At 40.7% G+C, this 20,127-nt stretch overlaps 1 protein-coding gene across 1 annotated transcript; it reads right to left on the bottom strand.

The window, feature by feature from the left end:
• Window positions 1-3,467: 3,467 nt before the first annotated feature.
• akap17a.L (A-kinase anchoring protein 17A L homeolog) lies at window positions 3,468-19,623 on the bottom strand. Its single transcript, XM_018246163.2, has 5 exons — window positions 19,465-19,623; window positions 17,134-17,908; window positions 14,370-14,518; window positions 5,034-5,274; window positions 3,468-4,532 (listed from the first exon to the last, which is right to left on the bottom strand). The coding sequence occupies exons 2-5, from the start codon at window positions 17,893-17,895 to the stop codon at window positions 3,696-3,698; spliced, it is 1,989 nt and encodes a 662-aa protein (XP_018101652.1). The 5' UTR covers window positions 17,896-17,908; window positions 19,465-19,623; the 3' UTR covers window positions 3,468-3,695.
• Between the last annotated feature and the right edge of the window lie 504 nt (window positions 19,624-20,127).

Below are 20,127 nucleotides of genomic sequence, written 5' to 3'. Positions count from 1 at the left end.
AATAACTGACCCTTTTTTTACTATAAACCCTAATTTTTCGTGGGTGGAAAAAGTCAGAATCCGAAAATCCGGCATGTCAAAACTGCCGAGGTTGCATCGAAGTCAATGGGAAAAGTCCCGAGGATATCTTGATCTGCGCTGGGTTTCATTGCAATGAAGATTTCATGGTTTTAGGGCAAAAATCTGAAAAAGTCCGTTTTCGTGTGCAAAATCCAGGGTTTTTTCCCGCACAGGAAGTTTTCGGGAAAGTGTATTGATAAATAAAAAGAACCCGTGCGGATTTGGTCGGAGTGGTTTACAGAAAATAAGGAGATAAATTTGGACTTTGATAAATGGGCCTCCTCCTATAAAACTTAAATCAGCCAAACGTTTCCATAAGCATACACCAGAATGGCAGGAACCTCAACTGATTGGCTGAGAGAGTTTAAACCCCATGTTTATTTTGTGAAGGAAAAGGCTTTGCGTTGCTTAATTTGCACAGGGAATCATTTCTGAATAATGACATTTCCTATAGACGTCTGCACAAAACCATTTCTGCTTTTCAAAATAACACTATACTATTATATCAGAGCTTACCTCCAGTAAAAACACTTTTTCCAAAGGTGAGCAAGGAAATCAGGTCCATGTAGAAACACACTAATATGTTTTAGTAAAACTTAAGATGGCAATAAACTGCCCAACATGGTCTCCAATCAATCAGCCTTTGTGTAAATGGATGGATACTGTAAGACATAGGGAAAGTGTATGACAGGCCATACACAGAGTCTAATACCATGGAACCATTTTCTTGGGCTCACAGCCTGTAAAATCAAATATTCAAAAAAAGACACTTTAGGCTCATCATCCGTTGATGCACCACAGACCTGCTGAAAAGGTTTATGGGCAGAAGAAAGGGTTCATTTTAGGGATGCACCGAATCCAGGATTCGGAACGGGATTTGGACAGGATTCTGCCTTTGTTCAGCAGGATTCGGATTCAGCCAAATCTTTCTGCCCGGCTGAACCGAATCCGGATTTGCATATGCAAATTAGGGGCGGGAAGGGAAATAGTTTGACTTTTTGTCACAAAACAAGGAAATAAAAAATGTTTTCCCCTTCCCACCCCTAATTTGCTGTGCTACTCTGCATGAATATTCCAAGGTACATGGAGTTCCTAAGGGTTCAAGCATGCGGCCAGATTTGAGGAGATTAAGTCGCCTGGCGACTAATCGCCTCTTCTGCGGGGCAACAATCTCCCCAAACTGCCTTCCCCCTGCCTGCAATAATGACAAAACGCCAGCGCCAATGTACTTGTGGCACTTCGATTTGCGAAGTCGCCTGAAGTTCATTTGGTTCTACGTGTTTTTAGCAGTTTGCTCCATGTCTCAGTTTGTAAACGAACTAGGGATGCACCGAATCTATTATTTTGGATTCAGCCGAATCCTTTGCGAAAGATTCGGCCGAATACCAAACTGAATCCTATATGCAAATTAGGATTCGGTTTGGTATTCAGCCGAATCTTTCGCAAAGGATTCGGCCGATTCCAAAATAATAGATTCGGTGCATCCCTAGTTCGTTTACAAACTGAGACATGGAGCAAAAACACGTAGAACCAAATGAACTTGCTCATTGTTGTCATAAAAGCATCTACAATGGAGCTCCAATCTCTGTATGCAGAAGTGCCTACATTCAGCAGCGCAGCACACAAACGTGAAGGCAGCCGTCAGAACACTCATTAAGGGGCACGTTAATTACGCTGTGTAAAATGAAATTCAATGAAAAAACGGTGTAAAATAAATGGAATTTATCAAGGTCTGTGTAATTTTAGAAATTTGATGATGTTTTTTACACAGCAAACCCTGCCGAGGTGTGATGTATTATCTCAATGTTTTTTACACAGCATAATAAATATGCCCCTAAGTGTACACTTAATGCACAAACTGGGGAGATACCTGCATATAAGTACAGGCCATCCTATGCCTAACAGTGCTGTGCATAAAGAAAGGTGCCGTTGCGGAGTCTAAAGGACAGCTTGTGTTAACGTAGGGGTTCCGCAGTTGAACATATCCCTTTGTATCTGACCAAGTATGGCCAGCTTTAAAATTCTGGGCTGAGCTGGAAAGGAAGCCACTGCTTCCTACAAATGACGGCACAGCTCTAAAATCCCAAGTAAAAATATACAGCAATATGTCCCATCAATTAGGGACCCCAAACAGAAAATACATTAAATCCATTTGTCACTCACACAGCAACTCTGAAAGCCCAGTATGATCATTGTAAGTCTACTTGTACACCTGGAGTATCCTCAGCAGCCGGAGAAACACCAGTATCCACATGTTATTGCCGCTGTCTCACTGTCAATTTTACTTGTGTCTGCCTGTCACTGCACACACACATATGTAATAAAAGGCACAACGTTTGCCCAGGAACAGTAACCAATAAGATGTTTCCCTTTAAACTGATAACCAGTAAATTCTACTTGCTGATGGGTTACTGCTTCTGAGCAAACTTTTATTTCATGGCCCCTTAAGAGGATTTGATCCAAATACCCTTAAAGGAGAACTAAACCCAGCCCCCGTGTTAATCAAAAATCCCCATCCCCTTCTGTCCCTACTTTCTCCCTCCTTAGTAACTCAGTGGAAAAGGTGTCCCATGTACCTTTGCATATTAATGCAGAGTAGCACAGCGGAGTTCTTCGGTGCCATTTTTTGTATCTTCCGGTTCCTCACAGAAATGCCGACACTGAGCTTTTTCGCGCATTCGCAGTTTGGCAATTCTGGTATTCGTGCCTACTGCTCATGAGCGCAAAACTCCGAAGATTGCAGAAGGAAAATAAGAGTATCCGCAGATACAGAAGATGGCGCCGAAGAGCTCCGCTGTGCTACTCTGCACGAATATTCCAAAGTACATGGAGTTCAAGCACGCGGTCAGATTCAGGGAGATTTAGTTGCTTGGCGACTAATCGCCTCTTCTGCGGGGCAACAATCTCCCGGAACTGCCTTCCCCCTGCTATAATGACAAAACGCCAACACCAATGTACTCCCGGCGCTTCGATTTCCGAAGTCGCCCGAAGTTTCCTCATGAGGCAACTTCGGGAATCGAAGCGCCACAAGTGCATTGGCGCTGGTGTTTTGTCATTATAGCAGGGGGAAGGCAGTTCCGGGAGATTGTTGCCCTGCAGAAGAGGCGATTAGTCGCCAGGCGACTAAATCTCCCTGAATCTGCCTGTGTGCTTGAATGGAGGGAGAAAGCAGGGAGGGGTGCACCGATGGACGGAAGGGGTTTAGTTCTCCTTTAAATGTACAGTTTCAGGTCCAATTCCTTCCTGTGTGTAAAGTAACAAATGAAAACAAAGAGAATTGCAATATTTGGGGGGCACTATCAGTGTCCCGCCAGTGGCATATAACCACCATATGACTGTAGAACCCCATTAAGGCAAAAGAGCAACTCCCATCATGTGTAGAAAAGCAGATACAAAGAGAAGGAATGTTAAAAAGCACAAAATAAGCATGTATTGTACGGACAGATCAATAAAAGTTATCCAAAGTATCTTCCCTTGAAAAGTATTGGGAAAACACGGACTTTAAAATGACACTGAAAAATAAAATGTGGACCACTTTGAAATAAAAGACAAGAGAGTCGCTATTTAATGCAATAATTATACAGCAACAGCCGGAGGTCCTCTGTCCAAGAGCCATGCATAGATTGGTCACACATTCAGCTGCTCCAGGATTCTCTCTCTCTACTGTAAGATCTTCTATGATGTCTTTTCCGTTTATGATCATGTCTGTCTTTAACATGCTTACGTTTATGTTTGGAAAGTTTAGGGCTGCTACTACTTTTCCGTTGTGGGCTGTGGTCTCCGGACAAATGGGTTTTGGTGGACTTCTTTACCTTTTTCTGTCTGTCAACATCACTGCTTACGTCTCGTTTGTGTTTCGACTTATGCTTGCGCACTTTGTCCTCGGGCTGACAGTGTATTCCAGATGTCTGCTCTTCTTTCTGCTCAGTTGCGTTTGCGTTGGCTTCGGATTCTTTCAAGCTGCAATTCTGAACATTAGCTGATGGGATATGCGGAGCACTGTTCCCAAGGATGCTGTGCAGAGACATAATGTGCAGAGCTTTCCCAGGAATAACATTGGCTGGCTTATACTCCTGCAGGGCAGACACTTCATAACAAACCCCATTTTTAATAGATGAATTTGCGTAGAGACTGTGTAGGTTTAGGGGCTCTTTGTCTGAAGGTGTTTGAGTGGAGGTAGATGTAACGTAGTTGAGTGGTTCCTGATGAATTTCTGCACTGGGATTAAGTGGGAAACAAAGCAAGGGATTGCACTCGTCTTGATTTGGATGGTCGGAACATATATTTCTATTAAGGAAACTCTTCACAAGCTTTTCTCTCAATTCTCTTTCTTTGCGCTGAAGTTCCAGAGCCCGTTGCTTTTCTTCTTCCACACGCCTAAGTTCTGCCTCCTGCTCCTTTCTCCGTTCTTCTAACTGAAGTAGGCGTAATCGCTCCGCTTCCATCTCCTCCTGCTCATGGAGCTTTGTTGCCTGCAATATAGGTGAGGGGAAATGGTGCTTAATACAACCTATCCAATACATTTGTCCCTATAGAGCTCAATATGAGTTTGAGTTTCAAAGAAAAACACTTTACAGATATGAGTGTTTAGTTTCATATAATGTTGGCTCTGGCTCTTATCCGGAAACCCGTTATCCAGAAAGCTCCAAATTACGGAAAAGCCATCTTCCATAGATTCAATTTTATCCAAATAATTCAAATTTTTAAAAATGCTTCCCTTTTTCTCTGTAATAATAAAACAGTACCATGGACTTGATCCCAACTAATATATCGTAAATCCTTATTGGGAGCAAAACCGGCCTATTGGGTTTATTTAATGTTTATATGATTTTCTAGCAGATCAAAATTACAGAGAGATCCATTATCCAGAAAATCCCAGGTCCCGAGCATCCTGGATAACAGGTGCCGTACCTGTACTATACATCCAAAACTCTATAATTAAACACATGACCAACAAATTAAAGGTGTTTTACCTTAACTCGGCTCAGCAGCTCAGCAATTATCCTGATGGACTGCAAATTCCTCTGCGCCAATAAGAGCCTTCTCTCCTCAAATCTGATTTTCTCCTGCAATCTTTTCTGTTCCTCGGCCTGGATTTTCTGCAATTTCTTTTTGTTTTTCCGCGCTTCGCGCTCTTTCTGTTTCTCTTCTTTTCTTCTGATTTTCTCAATGCGCTTTCGTTCTCTCTCTAATTCTTCCAGCTCCTTCTGTTTCCTTAAAAAAACAAAGATTACACATGAATTATAATTAGGTGGTTATTTACTAAAACTATTTTGTTTCTCATATTTTCTCATATCTCTGTTTATTTGTTTTGTAAATAAAGTATTCATCATTAACATTAGATAAAGTTGTCGTATCATTATTACAATATCAAGGTTTTTAGCGTCGATGTACATATTAAAACATTGGTAGTAACGTTAACAAGTAATATTGTATATGAATCATTTCACAAAAAAAAAAGAAAATAAATCAAACATAATCTTCTAATATCATAATATAGATAGTTACCTCTAAGAATCAACATGAAAAACTTTGAGAAAGATATACATATACCAAGTAATATCCTAATGATTACAAAAATAGTAGCACTTGTTTCTGAGATGTCTTTTATAGCCAGAGCAATACAATTTAGTACAGAAAGAAATATCATAGTTGAGTGAATAAAAGCATAAAGGGAGAGGGAGATTTATTAAAATGTTCCCACGGTTGCCATATATTATTATGAGACTCTGTTTTATTCTCTATGATTGCAGTTAAATAATGCATTTCTTGGATATAGTTAAGTCTAGATATAAATTGAGTAACAGAGAGTGTAGAGGAGATCCAATTTAACGCTATAACCCATCGTGCTGCAGCCCATATTTGGAATTTTGGACAATCTGCTCATTTATTTAATCCTGGATTAGAACAGTTTAATAGAATGTGTTCAGGGGTTTGTGTTATAAGGCTATTAAACAGATCAGATGCAATCTGTACTATCGTATTCCAAAAGTGTTCTACACTTGGGTCCACCAAGAATGTTTGTAATCTCCAAGTGCTCCACATCCCCGAAAGCACTGTGAGGTTGAGGTAGAAGATACAGCATGTTTGCGTTTTGGTGTGAAATACCATCTTGAAATTACTTTGTAAGCCATTTCTCGTATTGCAATGTTGGGGGACATTTTATGTGTTAATTTCAGTGCTTTAGACCAATCTTCAGTAGACCATGTCAAGTTAAAGTCCTTTTCCCAAGCTTCCATATAGGAAGTAGAGGAAGTTGATGTAACTTCAATTAACATGGAATATATAGTAGAAATATTACCCTTGGTCTGGGAAACCTTTTTGCAAAGATTCTCCAATAAAGATCCCGTAAGAGAGGGGTTTTTGTTGTGATTGAGAAAAGTAAAAATGAGACAGTTGAGAGTATCGTAAAAACACTCTGGGATGAATTGCTAATGTCTCTTTTAAAGTAGTCCAAGCTTTTAATCCATTAATAGATAGTAAAACGTATAATTTAGTTAAATTTTGAGACATCCACCAATGAAAGTCACTATGATTCAACCCAGGGTGAAAATCTGGATTATCAGAGCTTGCACGTAGCTATTTGTGGCAGTTGGGATCAGTTTTCTTTTAATAGAATTCCAAAGTTGCAAATGAAATTTAACAATAGGGTTTGTAATGGTATATTTCTGAATATTGTTTGTGGTTAACCACATCAAAGCTGTAAGGGATATATTGAGGCATTCTCAAAATCCACCCATCGAAGCGTTCCTGGAGTGTTATGCCATTGTATTATTTGTGCTATTCTGGCTGACCAATAGTAGTTCCTAATATGTGGGACCTTTATTCCGCCTTGTAGTGTTGACCGATATAATAGGTTTTTATTAAGTCTATGATATTTATGTTTCCATATAAATTGCCAGATTTGTCTCTGTAATTGTATGAGGTCTTGGAACCGCACTTCAATGGATAGAGCTCTAAATAAATATAATACCTTAGGGAGGACTATCCTTCGTACAGCCGTAATGCGTCCAAGCCATGATATGTGCATCATTCTGTTAAAAAACATTGCAGTTTTTTTTATATATTGTAGGAAAGTTAAATGAATAAAGCGTCTGATAACCGTTTTCGTAATTTTAACCCCTAGATAATCCACTATAGTCGTTCTCCAATGAAATTGGAAATTCAGTTTTAACAGTTTCAGTTGAGATTTAGGAAAGTTAATTGAAATATTAACCTTTAATACAGGAATTTTAGCAAATTTATCCAAGAGAGAGAAAAGGTTAGGGAGGCTCGTCAGGGGTTTAGTGAGTGTTAAACATAGATTTAGTTTATGAGTGATTATTTTTAGTATATCCTATGATATCAACATTATTAGGTACCAGTAAACCCCCGATTCTCTAAAGAATCGTTAATGAAAGAATGGTAACAACAGTGAGGCAGCAAAATGCGATGGGTGCTGATTCACTCGGCATCCCCAGGCAGCAACTGGCGACGCTAATTTGTGGGGATGTAGAGTGAATCTGTGCCTATTGCTTGTTATTACCTATCTGCTATTAGAATTCTTAAATTTTGAGTTTATTGGTAGTAAAGTGTTACTGAAAAATTTCTTTATAAACAACATTTTTTGTGAAAATGTTCTCCTGTCCTTGAATGAGTTCTCCCTGGTGAGCTGTACTTAAAATCTTGACTTTAACATCAGATGAACGCTGCACTCTTGAAAATGCAACATAAAGTTGACCATGACCAAACACAGGCTCAGATAGGTAAATGCCGACTTTATCCAATGTTTGTCCTTGTGATTTGTTGATTGTCATGGCAAATGCAGCCTTAATGGGGAATTGTCGTCGTTTAAGTTTAAAAGGTAATTCCTGGTCAGAACTGGTAAGGTCAATTCTGGGAATCAAAACAGTATCACCGCTATGGGATCCTGTAAGCACTTCTGCCTTGATAACATTTTGTCTCATGCTCTTCACAACCAACCGTGTACCGTTACATAAACCTTGCTTAGTGTTAGGGTAGGGGCACACGGCGCGATTTCGCCGCGATTCTGCGCTGGGCGAGTTGTCGCTGCGTTTTTTAAGCCGAAATAGCTTTGCTAACTTTGGCGCTGGCGTCAATGCAAATCGCGGCGAAATCGCTGCGCTAATTCACACGCGGCGATTCTTTTTCTACTGTCGCCCGGAAACGCTCAGCGAGGCAACTTCGGACGACAATAGAAAACGAATCGCCGCGTGTGAATTAGCGCAGCGATTTCGCCGCGATTTGCATTGACGCCAGCGCCAAAGTTAGCAAAGCTATTTCGGCTTAAAAAACGCAGCGACAAATCGCTTAGCGCAGAATCGCGGCGAAATCGCGCCGTGTGCCCCTACCCTTAAGGTTTCTTAACAGCATGCCTATTGTTCCTACTTTGAGTATAAGATTGTGTTGTGGTAATCCAGCATTGTTGATAGTGTTTAAATATTCTAATGGGAAGTTAAGTTTCTCACTTTCGTCTTCAGAATCAATACAGTCAGTACTCAGAAAGACACAGCTTTGTCCAGGAAGTAATGCAATCACTTGGTTGTTTATCATGTCAACATCAATATTTTTTGGAGATAATATAGCCCGTTTTGCTAAAAATGGCCACCCACGCAGGTACGCAACCGGTTCCCCTCCTAGAGTGACGCTAGCGCCGCCATTAGACAAACTTGCAAAGGAGTAGCAAGATGGCCGACGCTTATACAGACTTTAGTGGGCGGATGACAAACTCGCAGAGGAGTAGCAAGATGGCCGACGCTTATACAGACTTTAGTGGGCGGATTTGGCAGTGGGCGGATAACAAAGTCGCAGAGGAGTAGCAAGATGGCCGACGCTTATACAGACTTTCGTGCAGGTACGCAACCGGTTCCCCTCCTAGAGTGACGCTAGCGCCGCCATTAGACAAACTTGCAAAGGAGTAGCAAGATGGCCGATGCTTATACAGACTTTAGTGGGCGGATGACAAACTCGCAGAGGAGTAGCAAGATGGTCGACGCTTATACAGACTTTAGTGGGCGGATTTGGCAGTGGGCGGATGACAAAGTCGCAGAGGAGTAGCAAGATGGCCGACGCTTATACAGACTTTCGTGCAGGTACGCAACCGGTTCCCCTAGTGTGACGGTGAGCGCATCTGCCTCCCTAGATCCTAACCTTCCAGCGGTCGCCGCCTGAGTGAGCAGGAAAGAAGAGGCGGCGGGAGGCAGAAGGAGACGGTGAGCGCATCTGCCTCCCTAGATCCTAACCTTCCAGCGCATCTGCCTCCCCGATCCTAACCTGTTCTGATCCTAACCTTCCAGCACATCTGCTAATCGAAGGCCGCATCTATGTCTTTCGGCTGAAGTTGCGCGCGCATCTCATAGATCCTAACCGAAGTTGCGTGCGCATCTGCCTCCCCTCCACTCGGGACATAGATAGGCCTTCGGTTAGTATATAGGATGAGATGAGCGAACAGTTCCATAGCTAAAGAAAACAACAAAGGAGATAAAGGGCACCCCTGACGAGTCCCCCTGTGAATCGGAACTTGTAAAGTTTGATGACCCAGAAATTTTATATATGCAAAAGGTTCCTGATACAATACTCTCAATGCATCTAAAAAGGCTCCCGAAATTTTAAACTTAGGAAGAACATAAAACAAATAAGGCCAAGTAACACTGTCGAAGGCTTTTTGTATATCTAGCATCAATACTAACAGCTGTGTATGAGAAATATTTGCGTCTGCAATTACGTTAACTAATTTACGAACACGATCAGTTGTTTGTCGACCTGGAATGAATCCTGTTTGATCTGGATGAATAAGATTCGGTAAGTATTTACTAAGCCACGTGGCTCATATTTTTGAAAATAATTTATCTACATTAATCACAGATATCGGGCGATAATTCTGAATTGAGGAATGATCTTTACCTGGTTTAGGGATCAGTGATTGGCATATAACATTTGAATGCCCTTTAAGAATTTCATTAAATAGCTCAACTAAGTGTGGCAATAAAAAAGTATTATATGTTTTATAATAAAGAGCTGAAAAGCCATCTGGGCCAGGGCTAGAGGTGTTCTTTAGGTGTTTCAAGACCTCATCAACTTCTAGAATGGTAATAGGGGAGTTCATTGTTGATTTTTCTTCTGGGGCAAGTTTAGGAAGAGATATATCTTCAAAAAGAACATCTCTGTTTACTGTATGATCTGGATAAGGTACCTTATATAATTTAGTGTAAAAGTTCTGAAAAAACCTTTAAAATTTCGAGGTGGTTTTGAAGTATTTGACCTGTCTCCGAGTGTATAGAGTAGATAGGTTTAAAATCTTTTTCCAATTTTATTTTCTTAGCAAATCTTTTATCTGGTTTATCTTTAAGCTGAAACTATTTTTGTTTATAGCACTTAATTTGTTTATCGGCCTTATTATGTAACAGCGTGTTTAATTGGTGCCTTGTCTCCAACAGTTGGAGGATAAGTGTGATCGAAACGCTATGGCAACACCTCTCTTTTTCTCGTTATAGGGTGTAGCATAGATTTTGGCGTAGGATTTATGTAAATAGGGAAATGGCCCCGATTGTTGCCAATGTGTCTCTTGAAGCTCAACAATATCAGCATTATGCTGTAAATAATATTGGGCTGCCATGTTTCGTAGGGGAGTTAAGTCCTTTTACATTATATGAGAGAATGGTGATTGCCATCTTAACAATTTTTAAACCAGCTCATGAAACCAACAGTATTAAGTATAACATAAGTGCTCCAGTTCAAAGGTATCACTGAAAACAACATAATCAGTATACATTCACTATCATAAATGCTATGTCTTCTCATTTGTAACTTCCCAATTTCGTTCACATAGAGGTTATACATTATATAAAACGTCAGCATTGTGATTATAAAAAGATAAGAAAAAGATAAAAATCTAAAAAAAAAGAAAAAGAAAAAATAACGGTAACAATCTTGCCTGAGGATACATGGTCCTCAGGTAGAACATAGACCTTGCTGTATTGAACTGCTTCAGCGATCCACGGTCACACTATGTCGTAAGTGACAGAACCATTAAAGAGGCCAACTACTCTCATACTAGAGCTAGTGTGTAGTAAGCTACACGGCTATTAAATCCTGAAAACATAACTTATTTCACTCATGAAGGGTAGGATCCAGACTGTTCTTGGTGACTACTATTATATTCAATATCAAGTAGCATGTACGAGAATCGGCCCAGTTTAGGAATTTCTCAGTTTCATTGATTTCTTGTCCCAAATAGGTTGTAGCAACGGTTAAGCACAGCTTGTTGTAGTAGCAAAGTAATAGGACAACGTTTACGCCGCTTCTGTAATGCAGATGGTGCTATATCCGGGAATAATTGTAATGTTTTCCCGTCCAGCTCCACTGCTGGATGTTTCCTAGCAGAAGCGAGCAAATCCTCTTTTGTTTCAAAGTAATGGAGTCTAACAATAACACTGTGAGGGGGTTCCCCCAGTTGCGGTTTAGGAGTGAAGAGCCCTGTGAGCTCTATCAATAAGGAGCAAGTCAGAACTGTATTCTGGTAGCAATTTAGAGAACAACAGTTCCAAGACTTTTGGTAAATCTGTAGCAGATTCAGGTACATTCCTTATGCGGATGTTATTTCGCCCGGACCCGTTATCCAAATCTTCTATATGAAGGTTAAGTGCTGTAACATTCCTTTGTATAGAATGCAGTTGGTCCTGCAATGTATCATGGGCCTGGACCATAGCATCATGTTTCTCTTCAAGTGTGTCTATGCGTGAACCTTGTGATGTTATTTCCTTTGTAAGATCAGCTACTGCTGATTTGAGTTCAGTACGGAAGGTTGCAGTTAGTTTAGTAAATAAATTTTCCAGACCTGTATCCAAATGCTGTTTCTTCAGGCACATCGCGTGTGAAGCCGCAGCTTTCTGTTCCGGACTGCTGGAAAGTGAGCCAGCGCCATCTTGATTTTTGTCAGGGCCGGACGTCTGGCGTTTGAAAAAGTCCCTTTGCGATCCGCGCTGTTTATAACTGGCCATAATGAAGTCTCCAAGATCTCGTGGGGTCGCTGAAGAATTGGGGCAATGTTTGCATAGTAGAAGGCCCCTGCAAATGCTGTGGAATAGCTCAGCTACACGGAGCGCTCAGAAAGTGTGACCGTGACGGTTAGCTCCGTGTAGCTGAGCTTGAGTATTTTCGGATTTGAATTTTTTTTGCTGCTTTGGGGCATAATACATCTCTAAAGATTTGAGTTTTTTTCTCTTAAAATTCAAGTTTTTTTAGTGAAAAAAACTCGAGAAAACAAAACTAGAGCTTTAATAAATAGGCTCTTCAGAACAAACTTGATGACATTAACGGATCAGAAATTTTCTGGGAAATAAATGAATAAATAGAACCTTTAATGTTGTAGCTTCGATCATTTTAATTATTTACCCAACTCATATTTGTGAATTTCCCCACGTAGCAGTATCAGTAAGCAAGCTTTCAATCTTGGGATTCCGTTAAACTTGAAGATTTTCCAATAAACTTACATTCAGACAAATATGATTCATGAGTTTTATGTAAATCTACTGTGCTTATATTAATATATATGCAGATCAATCCTTATAGAACCTTATCAACACAATTAATTGTCTCACAGCATTAAAAGGAAAAAAACACTCCCCCCTTTTTGACATGGGCTCATTCAGTTGGACTTGTATAATCATATAGTGCATACAGGTCTGGACTAGTACACAAAGGCCCAAACAGCCCCCCACCAGCCCACTAAATAGTAAATGTCTATGGCATCTTTCAGCAGCCCCTCTGGTATTCGCCAGAATCCAAGACAATTTGGAGAAACCGCACACCTCGCAAAACCAAGCAGAGTTTCCTGGTGCTCGGTGGTAGGGGAATCGGCAACCGCCCAACCAAGGTAAGTAGAAGGATCACTGGCACACAGGAGTTTAGTCAGCAGGGCAAGCCCCTGCAATTTTATTAATGCAGAATCTACAGATTGCCAGTCCGGGCCTGGGTGCATACACACAAACTGAATTTCCAAAACTTCTTATTTCAGGGGTGTTGGAAAATCTGTGCAATGTGTGATAATCATGAATGGTTTTGCTTTTAACCTGTACAAAAATAAATGTATTTGTGGAAGCTCAGGAACTGTTTATGAACCTTTTTTCTACACAAGCCAAACTGAATAAACTTTGTCAAAACATGTAGTATATTAACTAGTAGCCAAATTTATTTCTGGTATCCAATAAACCAAGGCACTGACAACCTACTGAGTTTGAACTTGACAGACTAATTACTAGTCATTGTAAGAGCAATAAGACACAGACACTACATCAAAGTGCCTAAAATCGGCATTTTATATATTCAGGAAAGTATCCCCTGCAGAGGCAGTGACAGTAAGTGGGTAATGGAGTGAAATGTATGTCATGTTATGGGAACAAAGCACTGAGAGTTCCAAGAGTGCCACTGCTGCCCATATCAGATTTCAAAATTACATATAAAAGAAAAAATTTCTCTTTTGAAAAACGGAATTCAGTGCAGAATTCTCCTGGTGCATAACTATTAACTGATGCGTTTAGAGGGAAAAAACACATTTCCCTCGACGGAATCCCTTTAAAGGAACAGTTCAATGTAAAAATTAAAACTGGGCTGTGCAAAATAAGACATGTTTCAAATATAGTTAGTTAGCCAAAAATGTAATGTATAAAGGCTGGAGTTACTGGATGTCTAACATAATAGCCAGAACACTACTTCCTGCTTTGCAGCTCTATAACTGAGTTAGTCAGCGACTTTAAAGGGGGCCACATGGGACATAACTGTTCAGAGAGTTTGCAAAAAGCAACAGTTATGTCCTATGTGCCCCCCCTTCAAGTCACTGATTGGTTACTGCCTGGTAACCAATCAGTGGAAACCAGGAAAGCTGCAAAGCAGGAAGAAGTGTTCTTTCTGGCTATTATGTTAGATATCCGCTCACTCCAGCCTTTAAAAATTACATTTCTGGATAACTGATTATATTGAAAACATTTTTTATGTTGCACAGACTATTTACCCAGTTATTATTTTCATACTGAACAGTTCCTTTAAGCAATCATATTTTATTCTATTATCTGGACAGATACATTTTGTTTCAAAAGGGCAGTAACAACACCTCAGTAGATAAGTTCCCTCTTGCATCTGCTCCTCTCCAGTTATCTTCATATTGTGGGAAGCACAACTTTGGCTGCTGACAGAAGTGCTGATGGTAGTGCTTGCCACAATGCAGCAAGAAAAACATCAACTACAAAATTGCTCTAAATATGTAATGAATAGCTGCACCTAAGAGATTATTGTAGATGCTTCCAAACCCTTACCGCTCTTCCTCCTTTTGTCTCTCTTCTGCTTCTTTTTCCTTCCGTTTCTGGTCTTCCCTGCGTTGTTCCAGTTCCTGAAGTTTCTGCCTTTCAAGCTGGCGCTTTTTGATAGATGCCTCACTTAAATGTTTAGTGGAGTCAAAAGAAACCTTTTGAGTAGAAAAAAATATATTAACATCACAAGTTAATTGTGTGGTAAATATGGATACATTTCTACAGAATATTTAATAAATGCAAGACTTAATATAGCCACACATACAGCGTGACATGGATTTTTAAAGTAAACAGAAAAGAAAAATACCCATGGCTTGTCCCGCTTGCATGGAGTCCTGAGTGCCGGTATTTTTCTTTTCTGTTGACTGTATTTTTGAGGGTGCCAATCCCTCTTACCGAGCACCGGACCAATCTTTCCTGAGAGATCATGGTGTGCTGGTGGGTTTACTCATGGATTTTTAAAGCACTTACACGATCATCACTCTATAGGGCCTGTGCATGTTTAACATCTGACCTTCATCATTGTCTGAAGATGAGTACAGCACAACACTCCTTGTCACTTCCTCTAGCCTTCCTACTGTGTTATAATCACATCCAAGTTGACAGTCAATAGACATGATTTGATATCTAACAGGGCCGTAAATGGAATTCTCAATATCAGGGACAACTCCCTTGTTCTCTGATAGAACAAGAATTTAAAAACAGCAGCCCTTCAATGTGAAAACACCCCACACCCTATAAACTATGACTCACAAGTATGATTAAGAAAATAATTGATGCAAAAGTCTGAAATGGACAAAGTGTGGCTGTCTTAGGCAAGGGGTGTCACATGACCTGGAAGCAGTATTATTATTGACAACATTTATTTATATAGCGCCAGCATATTTCGCAGCGATGTACACCAGAGACGTGCAGACCCACAGACTCGTTTACAAAAATTGTTGCTTAATTGCAGAAGCCAGAAATCGGGACTTTGCTTCAATTTTCTAACTTGAAGTAAACTATTAAAACAAATAGCTGATTGGCTGCTACTGGCAACTGCCCTTGCCGAATTAGCCCTCTAGTCCAGACAACTCAATTAAATATTGTGTATAGGGGAGACCATCAAGTTAAAGTAAAAAGATATTTTTCAAAGGTTACATCATTAAGTAAATCTTGTACTTTTTATCGCAAAATAAAAAATCTTTAACAGTTATCTGCAGACACAACAAGACTGATGCCTTTCAGGACACCTCCATTAGGTACGTGAAAGCTTACTTAGGTTACCAATGGCAACCTGTGACTGAAGGTGAAACATACTGGCAGATCTGTGTGTTCAACCCTAAAGGTGGCCATAGAATACCGTACAAAAATTTTTCGTATGATATTCAGTGCGTGTATGGCGGGAGATGAGCTGACCGATATTGGCAGAAGATTTGGATATCGATCCGCTTGTTGATCGGCCCAGGTGGAAAATTCTGATCAGGTGCCTTTCAAGGCACCTGAACATCGGCCACTGCTTAGTGCTGAATTGTCAGATACATGTGAAATTGTATTGTTTCTACCTGTATATCTGCGATTCAGCTCTACACGTGTGTATTGAAACAAACAATCTTTCTTGGTTTCTTCTTTGGCCACCTTTACGCTGAATAGGAAGATCACAGGCCAAATCAATTCCACAGTGGTAGCCACATCTTCTAATACAAGCCCTAACCTGATCTGGCAGTCACTTGAATAACTATATCAAGATGGCAGCTAGTAATCTCTATGCCTGTGTACAGGGCTGCCATCATGGTGGGGCAGTGGGTACAACTGGGGTGTTAAGGGGCCCGGCCATGTTGCATTAGTTTGATAGTCGGGCTAGGTGCCTGCAACTTTTTTCTAACTGCTCTGATTTGCCAGCAGCTTTAACGGGAATTAAACTTCACTGGCAAATCAGAGCACAGAAAGCTTAAGATGCAGGCACCTAAATTCCCCCCGGACTCTGCTGCTCAGGCACAGCAGGGTGGGCCCAGCTGAAGTGCAATGCTCTTTTTATTTATAACTTGTAGGGGTCTTAGCCACTAATGTTCTTTGGTGCCAGGGGCCCTGGCACCAATTTTTTTTTTAATAACTTATAGTTAATGTTCTTTATAACTTGTAGGGGGTCCATGGCAAATTATGTTTTAACTTGTAGAGGGGCCCTTAATGTTTCAGCACTTGTGCCTGTGTGGCCTTTGTACCGATGAGTGGGGGTGGGATGGCGAGGAAGTACAAGAAAATGTTGTTGTGCGGAGCCCTGTGATATCTGATGGCAGCTCTGCCTGTACTTGTATAGAATCATTGACCAGATGGATTATCTGCTAAACGGACATGGGCAGATGTCCAGCCATCTGGTCAAAAATTAGCTGAAATTATATTTTCTGTCTTTCCTGCATGAAACGGGTATTCACCATCAGACAAGTGAAAATAAAGCAGCCTATGTCAAAAGCATTTGCAAAGGATTTACTTTTTTTTTTTTTTTTTAAAAAAGCTTTTGCTTTTCTCTGATCCTTAGGTTTCCCACAACCCCCTTAAGCCAGTGAGGGTGTGGCCCCCTGCTTTTATCATAAGACCTTGCCCACAGACAGTGACCGCATATGCCTCAAGAAATAGCAGAAACTAAGTGCTACTGGGTAGATATTAAGTTTTACTACGTCAGCCTACTGATTTGCAAACCAAAGCTCAGTCTGCAAGGTGCTCAATGATGCCAAGCCTGCTGTAGAACCCCACAGAATATATTTGTATGAAACATTGCTGCATTAAAGCCCACCTTAATATTGCAGGCCACAGCTTTCCCATCTTCGCCTTTGTACATAAGTTTCATACCACGAAGTGCATTCATGGCTTTTACAAAGCCTACATATTCCTTGTATTGCACGTGGGCTTCAAAGTTCAAGTGGCCACCAAAGCTAAAAGTTTGGAAACTTCTGCCTGTCATTTCTTCTCTATAGGGATCCAGCATAGGTATATCCACCATCCGAATTTCCCCAAACAAACTGAAGACCTTTATCAGGACCTCTTCATTTGGCTTTTCGGAGCCGGAATCCTTAAGCGCAAACCATTTGCAAGGCAAGCCTTCCAAATGAATTGTATCCGGTCTTTCGCCTGGAAGGTTCTCATTCATATCTTTTGCATCACGGAAAAAAGAATCCCAGTCGTGTCTGGTGGGAAAGTCTAATTTATATTCAGCCGCTCTGACTTTTAATATATCAGAGAATCCACTTAGCTTTATACTCTTCCCATCGAGAGCAGCTAGGAAAGTCTTTACTAGACTTTTGTTCTCCACTTCCCCTTCAAATCTGATGAAGTCCATGGTGCTTTTTGAAATGCGTAAGGTGGAAAACTGATGATTATTCACCATGCCTTTCAGACGTTCCATTACTTCCCAGTTGGAAATGGACTTTCCAGGTTGCTTGAGCTGCGGTAGGGCCACGCTGATGATCATTTTGGTGATAGGCTTTAAGTAAAGCCCACAGGAGCCACATAGCTCTACAGCTTCCGACGTATCGTGCACTACTGTAGCGGCAGCCATAATCTCAAAGGATCTGTAAATATACAAAGTTCAAATGTCAGGTAATAACAATTGCTTTTTACATTGAGCATATACATAATAAAACGATAAACATCAAGTTTAGAACCAAAAGGCTCATCTGAAAAAAAAAATGGAAAATCAAAGTAATACTGCATTGAGCTCCAAAACAAGGCATGAATCCTACCAAATTCTGACTTACTAAGATACTGAATTCCTGCTTCAACTATTAGATCAACTCACTGTGACTCTGAACAGATCACAATCACCCTGCCCTCAAGGCTTCAAACCTGGACTGGAAGCTGGGGCACAGAGTTGCTGCGTCAAGTGTATTCATTGCACACATATGTAAACAATCTGCACTGTATCAAGTACTACAATATTCTATTACGATGTAGATATTTTTTTAGTGTTATTGGCAGGCAAAATGCAACAACGAATAATGATATAACCTCCTACTGGATATTAGAGCAATAGTAAATATTTAGCATCATTTTTTTTTTTTTTTTAGTAAGGTTGGATTCTGGTAAGGCTGGATTCAGGGCAATGTGCACTGTGGCTGGGCAGTTATCACATTAGGTTTTAAAAGATAAGTGAAACCGAAATAAGAACAAGCATAATGCAATAATGTGCATTTCTAGTGTTATTGGCAGGCAAAATGCAAAAATAAATAACGATATAACCTCCTACTGGATATTAGAGCGAGAGTAAATATGTAGCATGATTTTTATTTTAGTAAGGCTGGACTCTGGGCAAGGTGCACCGTGACTGAGCAGTTATCACATTACGTTTTAAAAGGCCGATAAAAGCTGCAGACAGACCGAGTCGGCAGCTTATTGGACCGTGTGAGGGGTAATCCAATGGGCATCTATATCCGGCCAAAAGTCGGCCAGATGCAGATCGGGCAGGGTAAAAAATCCTGTTGGATCGCGGCCGCATCTGTTCTTGATGTGATCCCGCAATCCAACCGCCCATATCGCCTCTATTCTGATCGGATTCCACAATCAGATCAGCTCGATATCGCCCACCTCAATGTGGGCATAGGCTATAAATGCTGTATTTTAGATCAAGAATGTACTGCACCGGCCCAGAAGTGTTTTGCCCCTTTAATAGAAATGATCCAGGCCTTCACTTATGTCTAAAACAGCTCCCTATCTGGTGACGCCATCTTTTGAGTGTCAGCGGCACTGCACATGCTCAGTGTGCTCCGGAGTACAGGGAAGCTCACTGGAAATCTGCTAAACATTATTAGATAACATGAGCTTCTGTGGGATGCCACAGCTATGATTACTGACATGCAGACTGCACAGCTGCCATATAATGTGATTTGGGATGAATGATGAGCCCTGTACTAGGCATGTTGCTGTATATTAGGAGTTGGACATTACACTCCAGCAGCTGGCAGAAAGAAGACAAGCAAGACTAAGAATAATTGTAACATTCCTAGTTAATGTTTCGTTCTCCTTTCCATTCACAGAAAACTGGGGGACACGGAACGTAATATCCCGGATTATTCTTTTCTCTATGCGCAAAAATGGCAGCCAAGAGGCATCACAGAGAGCAGGTGCATACCGCACAAAATTCCCGCTTTCCTTAGCACAGCCCGTAGTCCCGAATCGCTGCTTAAACGTCCCGCAACGCCATTAATGTCCGGCTCGTAAGGTTTATCCCGACGTCGCACGTCTCATCTCGCGAGACTGTGACGTCACGGCAGCACGTTTATAAACCGCAGTAACGCGGAACGTAATCCCTCTGAGGTAATGACGAGCAAGGACGCTCACACAATACTGTGCTGGGTACAGCAGTACAATGGGTTTCTGTTCTCGCAGCTCCTAATTTTGTCAAGGAATAAATAAAAAAATGGTGTCACCTTCTCCCAGTATATGACCACAACTAAGTCATGTGTTGCTTTCAACTCTCATTTAAATTCATATACATTTTTTCAGCAGCTGTTCATATTATGCATACCTCCCAACATTTTGGAAGTAAAAAGAGGGACAAAATTTTTTTTTCCGCAGGTAGCGCAGCAATTTTTTACCATAATTACCATGTTTGTTTTACAAAATTTGGCAGGTTATGAAAGTTTGAAAATATTTCTCCTTATATAAACTGTGTTTTTGTGTCTCAAAATTGTTACAAAGTATCTTATTTGCACCTGTTAGCTGTTCTGGGCTCTCTGCTAAATGCCAATCAAGTGAGAAACTTTGATTCTTTTTCTGGCTATTCAGTGCAGAG

The sequence above is a fragment of the Xenopus laevis genome, chromosome 2L, assembly GCF_017654675.1.
Source record: "Xenopus laevis strain J_2021 chromosome 2L, Xenopus_laevis_v10.1, whole genome shotgun sequence".
NCBI lineage: Eukaryota > Metazoa > Chordata > Amphibia > Anura > Pipidae > Xenopus > Xenopus laevis.
The sequence above is the reverse complement of the archived record's forward strand: the minus strand, read 5'-3'. Positions and strand labels throughout refer to the sequence as shown.

What these genes read in the sequence shown, in the direction of transcription:
- akap17a.L (XM_018246163.2), bottom strand. Translation starts at nt 17,895, where the DNA reads ATGGCTGCCGCTACAGTAGTGCACGATACGTCGGAAGCTGTAGAGCTA. An exon ending in CTGTGGCCTGCAATATTAAG is followed by an intron (nt 14,519 to 17,133) that starts GTGGGCTTTAAT and finishes TCTACTCAAAAG; the next exon opens with GTTTCTTTTGACTCCACTAA. An exon ending in AGCTGCTGAGCCGAGTTAAG is followed by an intron (nt 4,533 to 5,033) that starts GTAAAACACCTT and finishes CCTATATTGCAG; the next exon opens with GCAACAAAGCTCCATGAGCA.